Source organism: Humulus lupulus, chromosome 5, assembly GCF_963169125.1.
Source record: "Humulus lupulus chromosome 5, drHumLupu1.1, whole genome shotgun sequence".
Taxonomy (NCBI): domain Eukaryota; kingdom Viridiplantae; phylum Streptophyta; class Magnoliopsida; order Rosales; family Cannabaceae; genus Humulus; species Humulus lupulus.
Window position 1 is genome coordinate 178,105,898 of NC_084797.1, and position 14,343 is coordinate 178,120,240.

At 34.6% G+C, this 14,343-nt stretch overlaps 1 protein-coding gene and 1 non-coding gene across 3 annotated transcripts; one reads left to right on the top strand and one right to left on the bottom strand.

Annotated features, from left to right (window-relative positions):
* Positions 1 to 1,404: 1,404 nt before the first annotated feature.
* Positions 1,405 to 8,324, bottom strand: LOC133777884 (uncharacterized). 2 transcript variants are annotated; one of them, XM_062217639.1, is made up of 3 exons: positions 8,155 to 8,321; positions 2,458 to 2,583; positions 1,457 to 2,366 (listed from the first exon to the last, which is right to left on the bottom strand). In XM_062217639.1, exon 3 carries the CDS (start codon positions 2,343 to 2,345, stop codon positions 1,806 to 1,808), a length of 540 nt encoding a protein of 179 aa, XP_062073623.1. In that variant the 5' UTR covers positions 2,346 to 2,366; positions 2,458 to 2,583; positions 8,155 to 8,321; the 3' UTR covers positions 1,457 to 1,805. The 2 variants fall into 2 exon arrangements, with proteins under 2 accessions (XP_062073624.1, XP_062073623.1); XM_062217640.1 differs by lacking the exon at positions 2,458 to 2,583 and having other exon boundaries at positions 1,405 to 2,366; positions 8,155 to 8,324.
* Positions 8,325 to 8,425: 101 nt separating this feature from the next.
* On the top strand, positions 8,426 to 8,510 carry TRNAM-CAU (transfer RNA methionine (anticodon CAU)). The gene is given in 2 exon segments: positions 8,426 to 8,463; positions 8,475 to 8,510. It is a non-coding gene; the product is annotated as a tRNA-Met (tRNA).
* The last annotated feature ends 5,833 nt before the right edge of the window (positions 8,511 to 14,343 follow it).

The window sequence follows — 14,343 nt, forward strand, 5'->3', positions numbered from 1 at the left end:
TATGTCAAATGGGATCAAGAACTGCGACCATCGATACTTCAACCATCATCGTAAGTCATCTATCTTTGTGAATTCAGCACATGAACTTTTTATCATTTGTGCACTATATATTTTTTTTGTTTAAGGATTCTAACTGAGTTCGCTCTTTGTGCAGCTATATTCGCTAGGATAGAGCAGTCTATGACCCTTGGGGTCAGTACGAGACCTTGTCTAGTCTTCCTCCCAGGGAGAAAGACTATCGTCAGATTGTGAACGACATCACCATGGTGGCTTGCAATATGATCAACAAGGGCCAAACTTTATCTCTGAGGACCCGAGCTTCTCTTCCTATCATCCTCGAGCTCCCCCCTTCTCAAGAGGCCTTGCTAGCCAATGAGGACGCCAAGGAGGAAGAAAACATGGAACCACTGGTGCGTAAAAGGCAAGCTCCTGAAGATAATCAGGGGTCCGATACCGAGCGAGTCGTGTCCGGGCCAGCAGCCGACCCCTTCGGCCAAGGTAACCCATACCCTTACAGAGAGTTATATCGGGTCGATGCTAGCTATAGGCTAATTCGATTCAACCCTAACCAGCTCGTTAGTCGTCACCCCACTAACCCAGACCTAAACACAACCCTCCTCCAGTGTGTGGACCATTTGGTGGTACGCTATGATCACAGCTACCCCAAAAGTACTATCATAGTTGACAACACTTTTCATTTTAGATCCACTATTTTTTAAGAGTATGGAACAAACCGTAGGTCCTGGCTTTCCCTGCTTCAAGGTACATATGCCCCTGCTTCAGCACCTCATTTTTATTAAAAAAATTAATATAAAATATATATTTTTCAACTTATACTCACCTTTTATAAAAAAAACAATAATCTTCTTTTTATATTCTAAAAAATGCATATAAATAAAATATATTTTAAATATTTAACAAAAAAATATATATAATAACTTGTTAAAGTAAAAATATATATACATTATTTTTTAGAAAATTATATAAACAAAACAAAATAATGAAATTAACATAAAAATTAAATTAAAGAATGTAAAAAAAAAATGAGATAAAGTGTCAAGACTAAATTTTAAAAAATATATTAATTTAATTTTATTAATAAATGGATTGCCTATATATATTATTGGAGTAAGTATTTCCATACTGTTATGGACCAAAATGTCCAAATACTTGTACACATAATTCCATAGCAAACTCTCGAGTAATACGTACAAACTTCATTGTCATTTGTTATTTTGTAGCTAACAGATAAAAGTAATCAAAGAGCATCACTCGCTATCATATTCTCCCTAATCGCATAGCCGTTTGAAATAAAAGCAAAAATAATCCCAGAATTCAAAGTCAATAAAAATTCTAGTTGGGGGATTCTCCTATTATGGAGTGTGCATGTACACAGGCGTAGAAAGTATTGTGAAATTCTTAGTGAAGCTCCATTGATATAACACGGAACAAGATGTAAAAAAAATATTTAATAAATAATAAATAAAAACACCTAAAGTTAGAGCATGTATGTTGCCAAAACCTTCTGAAACAAATAAAAAATAAAAAGACTATGCTGACCTGACTATTTTTAATAAAACTCACTCAAGCCACTGCTTTTTCACAGTAATTTAATCTAAAAATGTCGTATATCTCGACATTTTTTTCTCCTGCACGAATTCATTCCTTCAATACATCTACATCTGTAACAGCAGAAATTCAAAGTCTTCAGAAAAATTCCAAAGAAATGTTTCCTGAAAACCATACCCAATCTACTTGCCACGCCATTAAAACGGCAAAGTCAGGATTATGTGGCACCTCCTATTTCAATTTCGCTTCCTTCTTGCTTCTGCTTTCCAGTCTCTTCGACCAGAGATGGTTCTCTGCGTTGGCGTTGCATGACTGACAACGTCGAGGCCTATATCAGGACGGGAAAATTCTGCTTTAGTCCCAGAGACATCCAAGACCTGACTGTCGCTGCTAAAAACAGGAACAGTGATAAGACTATCGTTAGGATAAACTTCTGAATCCTTACTTGTGTGAGCCCTCCTTGCATCTTTTTTCCAGTTCCTTCTACACTGCACACGAGCACTATAGTTGCTAAGGATGCCATTAGATTGTGGTTCCAGTTCCACTATAGGTGAAGTTGGTGATGTACTTGCTTGTTCAATGATGCTAGGCATACCAGATTTCTTTAGATCTTCTTCAAGACGTTTCCGGGCTCTATATCTGCGCTGACGTTCTCGATTCTTCATGCGACGCATCACAATGTCATTATGACTCTTGGAGTCATCTCTTTCATTAACTAATTCCATGCTAAAATGATCTTGTGTTTGAGAAGTGTTCATATTTTGTCCGTTTTCCATTCAAGATTTAAAAGCTATAACCTGTGCCCATAAAATTTAATTAAAGTGAGCTGAAAAAATAACTTCCACAAATGTTTCCACATTCAGGAAACTGGCACATCATGTTTCTTACCATTTAAATTCTATTTTTATTGCATTGAGCTTTCAGTTCATAATAACTCCTCACTTTGAGATTGAAACTGTTCTAGTTGCTAAGACAGGACAAGAACTCGTGCATATACCATCAGCAAACCAAAACCTGCAGTACACAGTGGGTATTAAGCCCCCCAACTACCAGTCTACCACACATCAAAGGGGTATTGTCAAAGGTAAACAAAAGGTTAATTTGCAAAATACCATCACTACAATCTATAGCCAGCTCTTGTGTGCGTCTCTCTTATAAGCTTTTGTGTACTTGTGTGTATGTGTCTCGCATGCTAAAATTGGACATCTTCAAAAAGAAGCACCATAATAATTTTCTTCATTGTATGAATAATGTGGCAAAATATTTTTGAAATAATGTCAGCAGATAACAATCCAATAGCAATTATACTTTACTTTCTGTATACATGAATTGTCCATCTCCCCCTGGATAATATCAGTTGCATCCTTTGACATGATTTTAACACTAAAAAATCTTGTCTGAAATATTCTAACATGTTGAACATAAGCTTTAGAGGACTTTCAGACATGTCAATAAACACATCATTGGATTACCATGGAATGGATGATATATATAGCAATACATTAAAGCAGTTGAGCAATATAATTCAGCTTTTTCCCCAAATGTCCTACCATGTAAAGAAGCAACCACAGATTTGACAATAGAAGTATTAGCTAATCCCTTTATTATGTTTCTACTATTATCAGTTCTCATTGCCAGATTAAGACTGAACAAACATATTCAACTAAACCAATCTAGTTTATTTCAGGAAACCTACAATCAATTTTCCCCCTAGTATAGAATTTAATTCTACTCCTTCCTCGAGTCTTAATATCATACAGGGAATTTACTAAACAAGCAACATGAAAATGTGAAATTTACAAAATAACCTCATCAATTTACACTATGCGGCCATACATTTAAAATGAAATTTGAGAGAAAGTTAATCTCGAGTTCAAATATACTGGATCGAATGGGACTAGTATGCCAAGTTCCATCTGTTTTGAAAGACAGGCAGCAGGCAACCAAAAAGATATAAACAGACATAACTTTAATGTTTTCTTAATTCATGAATGGAACATTATTAATAAAGCAATTCATAAACATAGTTTTGTTTTTCATTTTAAACTCCATATACAGATCTTAAAGTTGATCAAAGCTCATTAAACATAAATGAAGGCTAAGTTGAGATGACAAATCTAAAACTCTACATCAGACAGAAACAAACAGGAAAAAGGTAGGTTCAACTTTCTACTTTTGCACTAAAATTCCAATCTCAAAATGAACAGTCTACAATTACCTTTCGAATATTTGTCAAGGAAAATCACATTCTTACGTCCAAAAAATATGTAAAAAAAATAAAAAAATCTCGGTATTTGATGTGCCGTCCACCTTACCACCACACCGGAGTCACGATCATGCCATTTCCTTGCGTCCGGGCACCTTACCGATCAACGTGAGACCTTACCGTTACCCCAGATTCAGAAGGACGAGATAGAGCGTTTGGTAGGGGAAATGCTAGCAGCTGGTATAATCCGCCCTAGTACCAGCCCTTATTCCAGCCCCATCTTGCTGGTTAAGAAAAAAGATGGCAGCTGGCGTTTCTGTGTTGATTACCGAGCACTTAATCGGGAGACAGTCGCCGACAAGTTTCCTATTCCCGTCATTGACGAACTGTTAGATGAGCTGCATGGGGCCAGAATTTTTTCGAAGTTAAACTTACGTTCGGGCTACCACCAAATACGAGTGCGACCAGAAGATATTCACAAGACGGCTTTCCGCACTCACGAGGGCCATTATGAGTTTGTTGTCATGCCATTTGGCCTGACGAATGCCCCCGCCACTTTTCAGTCCCTCATGAATAAAGTTTTCAAGCCTTTCTTGAGGCGCTTTGTGCTGGTTTTTTTTGACGACATTCTTGTTTACAGCTCGGACAGCAACACACATATGGAACATTTGGAATTGGTCTTACAGACTTTAGTTCGGCATCAACTATATGCTAATTTCAAGAAGTGTTGTTTCTTCCAATCTCAATTGGAATACTTGGGTCATATCATTTCAACCGAGGGAGTAGCCGTTGACCCCACAAAGGTTCAAGCCATGGTTGAATGGCCGCTGCCCACAACGCTTAAGGAGCTGCGGGGCTTCTTGGGATTGACCAGTTACTACCGGAAATTTGTAGCGGGATATGGGGCCATAGCCCGTCCACTCACGGACCAACTGAAAAAGGACCAATTTGGGTGGTCCACGGCAGCCACTGAAGCTTTTTTAGCACTCAAGACAGCACTAGTTTCCGTTCCTGTGTTGACTCTTCCGGACTTTACCAAACCTTTCGTGGAGGAGACAGATGCCTCGGGATATGGCATTGGGGCGGTGCTCATGCAAGAGGGACGGCCGCTTGCGTATTTCAGTCAAGCACTTAAACCGCGCGCCCAATTGAAGTCAATTTACGAGAAGGAGCTCATGGCGATTGTGCTCGCCATTTTGAAGTGGCGACCATACTTGTTGGGTAGGAAATTTATAGTGCGCACGGATCAAAAGAGTTTAAAGTTTTTGTTGGAGCAACGCCTAGTGTCGCAAGAACATCATAAGTGGTTGGTAAAGATTTTGGGTTATGACTTTGAGATTCATTTTCGGCCAGGTGTGGGTAATAGTGCGGCTGATGCACTCTCACGACTGCCACAAGTGGATTGCGCTGCTTTGTCCTCCACTACTTGGTTGGATTGGGATGTGGTGGCTCGGGAAGTGCAGCAAGACAAGCTGTTTGGGGGGGTGATCGCTGACCTTAACCAAGAGAGAGTGGTTCCGGGATTCACTTGGGAGCATGGGCAACTCATGTATAAGGGCAGATTAGTGTTGACAGGTCCTCATCCTTGCTGCCAGCTTTTTTGCGGGATTATCATTGTTCCCCGGTTGGGGGGCACTCGAGAGAGTCGCGTACTTATCAGCGACTGCGACAGGATGTGTATTGGCCGAGCATGAAGAAGGCGGTGACGGAATTTGTGCGACAGTGCGAGGTGTGTCAACAGAACAAGAGTATGGCCATATCACCCGCGGGGTTGTTACAACCATTACTGCTGCCCGAGCGAGTTTGGGAAGATGTGTCAATGGATTTCATTGAGGGGCTGCCCAAATCGGAAGGGGTGGATTCGACATTGGTAGTGGTGGATCGACTGAGTAAGTATAGCCACTTTATTGGTCTAAAACATCCCTTCAATGCCCGGACCGTGGCTGAGAAATTTCTTGACTTTGTGGTCAAATTGCATGGCGTACCGCGCTCTATAGTATCTGACAGGGACCGAATCTTTCTCAGCAACTTTTGGACAGCACTGTTTCGTTTACAAGGTACAGAATTGAAGCGGAGTACAACTTACCACCCCCAAACTAACGGCCAAACTGAGGTGGTCAACCGCTGCCTGGAGACGTATTTACGCTGTTTTGCATCAGAGAAGCCTCGGGTGTGGGCGAAGTGGCTGTCTTGGGCTGAATATTGGTACAATACGACATTTCATTCAGCTTTGGGATGCACCCCTTTCAAAGTGCTTTATGGCCGTGACCCTCCATCCTTGATCCGCTATGAGAATGGAAAAACAACAACGGTGGCCGTAGAGCAGATGTTGGAGGATAGGGACGCATTTTTAGATGATTTGAAGATGCATTTACTGCGGGCATAGCAAAAGACGAAGGCAGCGTCAGATTTGTCTCGGCGACATGTGGAGTTTCAGGAGGGGGATTCGGTGTTTGTGAAACTTCGACCCTACCGACAGAAGTCCTTGGCAATTCGGAAGAATGAAAAACTGGCGGCACGATTTTATGGTCCCTTTAAGGTGCTGTCTCGGATTGGAGCAGTAGCGTATCATTTGGACCTGCCAGCTACTTCGGCCATACACCCTATCTTCCATGTGTCTCAACTCCGCGCGGCTGTCGGGGCGGCACACTCCTCTCCCACCTTACCTCCAACCTTGACTGCTGATTTGGAGCTGATTGTAGAACCAGAAGCGCTCCTCAATGTCCGCCATGCCAAGGACGACCCAACCCAGCAGCTGGAAGTGTTAATCAAGTGGAAAGACCTACCGTTGTTTGAAGCCACCTGGGAGAAGTTTGATACCATTCACAATCAATTTCCGTCCTTTAACCTTGAGGACAAGGTGAAAGATATAGGGGGGGTAATGTTAGGACTGCTATTAGGTTCACCTATGCTAGGAGAGCCAAGTCCACCCACCAGGGGTAATTCGGTCTATTGGGAGGAATAGGGGGGGCTTTTTAGTAATTATAGCTAATAACAAGTAGTAGCTGAATATATTCGGTTAGGAGGAAAGAGAATGTATGCATGAGCTAGCTTTTGCTACTTGCAATTGGAGAGTCCCAAGCTCTCGAATACCAGTGGAATTTGTACCATTTGACTGGTTAATTCAGATTTCACTGTTTCTTTGAGCTGCTTAATATTTCTATGTTTCTGGGTTTTCTGCTTTGCTACTGTTCTATTGGTCTCTAACCAGATTTGCGGGAAGTCGGGGCTTATCACACGGTCACCTCATTCTCTCCAGCTTATTCAGATTAATAACTAACAAGTTCCTACTTTAATAGTGCATAAATGTCATTCAAAATCAAAATTCTTTCATTTAAAGAACGTCTAGAAATTATAAAAATGCTTGGTCCAAAAGATTAAACCCTAAATACTAATACGGAACTGTAGAAATTACTTATGGTCAAGTTTCACAAGCTAATCAAAGTATCAATCATTTCACATTCAAAATTCTTCAATCAACTAAACGTGTATTCTATAGATATTGTACATTACCTCTTTAAATGGAATGAGAAGGATGGTGTAAATAGATAATGAATGTGAATAGCTGTGTATTACCCTTTGTTTGGGTCTTGGTTTTTGGATCTTAATGAAACCCAAGATCCAAACAAAGCCTTAGGAATAGTAGTATCAATCTATATATATAATGTGGTCCATCACCAGAATTTTTGAATTTGAAGATAAAAAATATGATAGAATTTTTTTTATGGAATTCAAATTAATGAATTTATATAATGGAAAAAAGTAATATCAATTCAAATTACTTAATAATTGAATTTAAAAACTAATATATATATATAAATATATATTCCTACAAAAAAAAATTCTGGTATAAGTTAGAAATATATATATTTACATAGATATATGTAAATTCTTTATTCTAGAGATAATAAAGAAATATTTGTCAAAAAGAAAAAGATAATAAATAAATAAATAAGTCCATCACTGGGTTTAATTAACAAATACTCCAATCCCCATCCCCCAAAAAAATCTCCCCGTTTTGGCATTTCGTAATTGAATTTTCATTATTCGTGCTATAATCGTCAAGTGCAGAAAAATTAATATTATTTTCTTTCCTTTTTTTTCCAGAATATTTGAATGCTTAAAGATGTTAATATTAATAATTACAATTTAAGGAACATTTTTTTTTGTTTATATAACTGATAAATCTAAACCATGCTACTGGGCTGAAAATAGAAAAATTTAGATGCTTTCAAAGGTACCAAACAAAACCAGATTTTTGTTTTTTTTTCCTTTCTGAAAAACAACGCATTCAGAGTTTGGGAAGGGAAAAAACAAACAAAAACACAAACATGTGCCTATATAAAGCTAAAATGAACTATTAATGGGAGAAAATATACCTTGAAATATGTAAGAGAAAAGTTGGTCATCGGCCAACGCCGAAGAAGTGGCCTTCTTGCTGTGATCGAAGAATTTGTAGAGCGAGAGAGAGGAGAGAGAAGGTGTGAGCATTTGTAAGAATAAGGGAGGTGATGGTTTGTCGACGAAACACGAGCCCAGGAGTCTCGCACTTTGTAAGGGCTTCGCTCTCTTCCTTACACGTGCTTTCATCACTCGCAAGCTTTTTATTGTATTGTTATTATTGAACTTTTTAAAATGTATGATACGAATGGGGTGGTGGCGCAGTTGGTTAGCGCGTAGGTCTCATAGCTTCTGAGTTATCCTGAGGTCGAGAGTTCGAACCTCTCTCACCCCACAGAAGAAGTATTTATGGTGGTTTTTTTATTCTAATTTATTCATAAATCTTCTTTTTTTTTTGGCAATATGGGCTCAACACTACACAACAATGTGGAAGAGTCTATTTGAAGTCAAAAATATTATCATGACCGGTTCCTGTTTCCTTATGAGGAAAGGGACCAATATAGATATTCTTAATCACCCTTGATACTTCCCATTCCCTAATGATATTATTCAAGTCAAAGCTCTACCTGTTGCAAGAGAAGAGAAGACAAGTTGTTTTGTAAACATAACAATAATGAGAAATTCTCAGTCAAGTAGAAGATTTCAAAACCATTTCCCTCTTTGGAAAGCTAAATTGCATGAAAGATCAAAACTCTTCCTTGGGAGGATGGCTTCGAATGCACTGCCAACTATGGACAAATTTCATTTTGACTGTGATTCATGTTCTAACTGGTGGCTTTGCAGCCCTCTGCTATCTATGTCAATTTGCAAAATGCCTTCTGGTTTAACAGTGTTTGGTCTATTCATGGAACTTCATGGAAACTCCGTTCCTGGCCACGCTAAAATGGATTTCTATACATAACTGTGTAAGATCTGTTTTTAATTGGCTTTTTTTTTTTCATCTTTACAATAATATACATATAATATAAAATAATTACAAAATCACCAACAAAATTTTATTTACAAAAATATATTGCCACATCATCAAAATATACTGAATTCTAAAAGTAATATACATGAATTTGAAATATTCTTGAAATCTCATTTTTTTCTGTTTTTCTAGATTTTAAAAAATAATATTTTGGTTACTTAAAATGTTAATAAATTACAATTTTTTTTTACTTTTTTATAAGAAGTTACATTTTGGTTATCTCCAAAACTTACTTGTTGAAAAAATTTTATCTTAAGATACCGATTAACCCTTTTTAGGTTATATTATGATATCTTATTATTATTAATATATTTTTACGTTGTCGATTAGTCATTTTTTAGAAACTGATAAGTTACAATAAAATATAACTAATTACTATATAGTTTATTATTAAAAGATACAATTTCTTTTTTAATAAAAAGTTTTAATTCACATTTAAGTCACTAATGTAATTTAAATGAGAGTAATAGTATTTTTTTTATTAATCAAACAAAAAAAAAACTTAAAAGTTACTTTCCAATTATAAGAATAAATATACATTTTGGTATTTTATTATTAATTTTCGTATGATCAAATTAAAAAGCACATACATAGTTACTTTTTAAATACAATATAGAAATTACTTATTACAATTATTAAGAAATCTTTTCGTGTTTTTTTACAATTTGTTTAAGTTTACGCTTAAGTTATTTTTTAGTTAATAGAATATGAAAAAATAACTAAAAGGTTATTTTTTATTATGGTCATCTTCTCCGGCGACAGTGAAAAACATATTCATTCCACGTATTAAAATAATCACCTTGAAGAGTAGGTTGCGATGGTACTACTCTTAAGCCCAACTGACTAGCGATGTAGCCGTAAAAGATTTTTGAAGTTAATGAGAAGAGAGAGAAATAAAGAAATATTAAAAAAAACAAGAAATAAAATAAAATGTACCATGTGTATATGTACTTGGTAAAAATAACATGCAATGCAGGTTTGCTTAATTTTAAAGTTATAAACATGTTTATTCAAACATGTATTTATTTTTATTATTTTTTAATTATCATATAAATTTTAAATAAATAAACAATGTTGACGCTGTTTTTCGTCAACTTAAAATGTAGAGCACATAAACAGTAAAAACTATGGCAAAGAAGAATAATACAGTAGAACAATGAGAGTTTTTTACGTGGTTCAACAGTTAACTCTGTCTAGTCCACGAGTCAATTATATTAGGACTTTGGAATTTTCTGGAAATCCTTCAGGGATGAATTCTCCAGAATTTCTCTCCAGATTACAAAAATTCGGTCATTTTCAAAGGTACATGACATCTCTATTTATAGAGGATATCTCATAATCCAATCCCACACGTTTCGAGAAGTTATTCTATAAATTAATAAATTTAATTATTTTAAAGTTTGTAACTCCCATATACAAGGAAACGTCTCATGAAGACCAGTGGGCATATAACAGACTAGTTAATATCCCTTTAATGTAGGGGAGTTACAACAATAAATATCTTTTAAACGCATGGACCGCGTCTCATCAGATGACCCATTACGTTGTTCGAGATCGGTAATCAGTATTATGCTGGACCAGGTCTTTAGGTAAATTATGAGCTAGTCACTTTACCCCAAGACCAGCTCGGAGTGGGTGAATACCACCGAGGCCATTATATTCCGAGCTTATACCCTTGCCGAGCTCGGGCTACTTGATCCGAAGACACCTGACAACTGATATACTCCGACGCTACGTCTTTCGAACTTAGATATCATTCTGAGGTTACATATCTTCGAGGTTGCCACCTTGCTTCGAGGGTTTGACACCTGGATCACGAACATGCACTTTAGACATCACGAGCTCACACCTGACAAGTCCAGCTTTCGAGGTCACATCCTCAGGTCTCAAAATCTGGGTGTAACAAACAATATCATAAAAATAAATAAAATATGTTTAATATAATGTATAACATAAATGTATTAAAAAATTATAGCAAAGCATTGTCTATAATTTTAATAAAAATCGGTTCACTATTTTTCAATATATAATAGAATAAATTATAGTTCTATAGTATATATAAATATTTATATTAATAATCTCTACATATATGACATCTAAACACAACATTGATATAAATATATATTTACATGATTACATGACATATATATAAATTACAATAATATTTAAAAAAAATTAATAATAGAATAAAATAAAAATAGAAAAAGTCATAGTTTAGAGTAGTATATACATGCATCAACTATTTTTAGTTTCTATTGTAACTTGCAATGTCCTTTGGTGAATTTGATGAAGAAAAAAAGCTTCAATCATATTAATATTATATATGAAATTTAAATTTAAGTTTGTCACTAGTTTTTTTTTAAAAAAAATAAGTTTGTTTCTAGTTGATAGTAGATTATATTATGTTGTATATTTAATATGATATTATTCTAATACGTGAAATTTAAGTTTAAGTTTCATTAAATTTTATTTAAGTTATAAAACATATGATTTTATTATTTTTAAATAATTGTCATTGTAAAATATCTCAAAAATATTATATTTTATTTTGTTTATTTATTTAATTAATTTGATTTAAGTTTAAATTATATTTAAAATATATCATTAAAAATAAGAATATCCTGTTATATATAAAAAGATTATGTTAAAGTTAATATAAAAAATTGTTAAAATCAAGAATTTATGTTATCTACACACACTCGTTATATAAAAGAGATATAAAAAGAAAGATAAGAATAAGACAAAATTATTTTATATAATGTATAAGAAAAAACGGTATAATTGTAAATATTTTTGTACATGTTATTATTGTAAATAATTTGATAAAAATACTACATGATTTAAATTTTCCTTTTTTTCGACAATTTTGCATAATCTATTTAATTGATTTTGTAATAAATTAATTTATTAATTGGGCTACAAAATCAAATAAGGTCAAACTTTGTACTAATTTTAATTAATTTGATTATTCAATCTAAATAAATATAGTCAAATTTGATGAATTATATGAGTATCGAAGTATTTATAAATCAAAATATTTAATTAATTTTGTTCAAAAAGTATTCATCATCTTATTTAATTATAAATCAATATGCATTCGTTCCGAAGAGATTGTGTATTATTATGGTAGTAACAATATCTATTTTTGGAAGGAAAATTAAGAACGAAGTCATATAAATAATATTCAAATTGATTTTTGTCTTGTCCAAAATCAATTAGAGTCTATTTTTGATTGATTTGGACGAAGATAATCAATCATGAAATTTGTCTATTGTAAATAGTGAGCCATTCGAAAGGGTTTGACACCCGATGTTTTTAAGAGAATAAATATTTGTATGGTTTATCTTTAGTGCTTATTGTGAGAGAGTATTTTCTTGTACTCTTGTGTGCTTAAAAAAATGTGCGAGTTTTTTCTTTTCTAAGAGTGTTTTTGTAAAAGCAATCATTGAAGATTGTTTAGATTAGGCTAAGTGTTAAAGGGGGTTTATAGGCTTATTGTTAAACATCAAAGACAAGGGGATCTCGTGTCGTGTTTTTTTGGGAGGAAGAACTTTTCATCTTTGGGAGAAGGTGGTGTTGGGGTCAGAGGCTTATAACTTTGGTTTTGTATTACAACTCAAAATGATGATCACAAGTAATCTAAATGCTAATGGAAAATGATTGTAAAGTACATAAACACAAATAAAGAAGTGTATAGTAAACATTTCTAGAAGAAGAACATTCATATATTATACCATGCATTTCACATAATACATTGAGTTCATTAAAAAAATATTCACTGCTCCTATCACTTCTAATAACTTTAATTTTATTTTCCAATTGATTTTCAACTTCGGCTTTATAGATTTTAAACATGCTAAGGGCATCATCCATATTCCTAAGCAAGTACACATATGTGAATCTAGAACATTTATCAATAAAGGTAATAAAATATATATGCCCACCTCTATTATTTCATTCAATTCATATAAATCACTATTTATCAAATCCAACAAGTTAGTTTTTCTTTCAACACTTGGAAAATATTTCTATACTATCTTAGATTTAACACATAATTCACATTTATCAGGCTCAACACCATCACATACAATTAAATCACATTTGATAACTCTTTTAATTATACTATATCATATATGAGCAAGTCTATTATGTCACAAAGTAATAGAATCAAAGTCAAGCATATAAGAGGAAGATGAGCATGCATTATTATCAAAACAATTGTCTTTGGTAAACAACTTTATCATCCCTACACAAACATATCATTTCCCCACAAAGTAATTGCCCTTGGATAAAATTAGCTTGTCGAACTCAAACACCACTTTGATGCTCGGTTTGCTCAACATATGCTCATTCACAAGATTCCTACTCAAATCTGGAACATACAACACATTGGTCAATAAAACATTCTTTACACCAAAACTTGTCTCAACACATCCACAAATGCTCCCAAACTTTTTGGGTACTCTCGTATACTCCAAAGAAACACTTTGGACCAAAAATATGATTTATAAATGCCTATACCGAAACTCAACTCTAACATGTTGACTTTTGTGAAATAGTTATGGTTTTTCCACATCTTCGTGCCTAACAAATTTCACCGTGTATTTAATCAATCATAACATTCCTCCACTTGGTTAAATACATCCTCAATCATCTAGCCAAATGATATTAGTGCATAAAATAAAGTTCATTTTGGGTTTGAACTTTATCTTAGTGAAAACTCTACAAAGCTTCTACCGAAATGTTAAGGCATTCTTAAAAGATTGAACTCAACATTCCTAGTGATAAAAATTGGTAATGTCTCACACACCTCTATCTGATTACTCATGTATTTCCCACTTTTTTGCGCTTAGCACTTTTATAGCCTTGTGCTTGATCCATTCATGAACCATCCGGAGAGAAAACTCATACTCTCTTGAGAGGCGACACAACCTCTAGGTTCACATAGGTGAAATTCTTACAACATATTTGCTACCTTTAATGATGCTTGTTGCTGTAACGCCCTACTTCCTTAGAGCCGTTACTAAGTGAGTTTTTAAGACAAAACAGTGTGCAATGAACTCGCTAACCGAGGTTTTTGAAACAAAAGTGTGACTAATTAAAAGTTAAGGCTGTAATCTTTGAAAATGCGTCGTTTCATCAAAACTTCTATTATTAAACAGTTGGGATCCCAAAATAAGGTTTGAAAACTAATTAC

Coding starts and splice junctions, on each gene's coding strand:
- LOC133777884 (XM_062217640.1), bottom strand. CDS start 2,345: ATGGAAAACGGACAAAATATGAACACTTCTCAAACACAAGATCATTTT.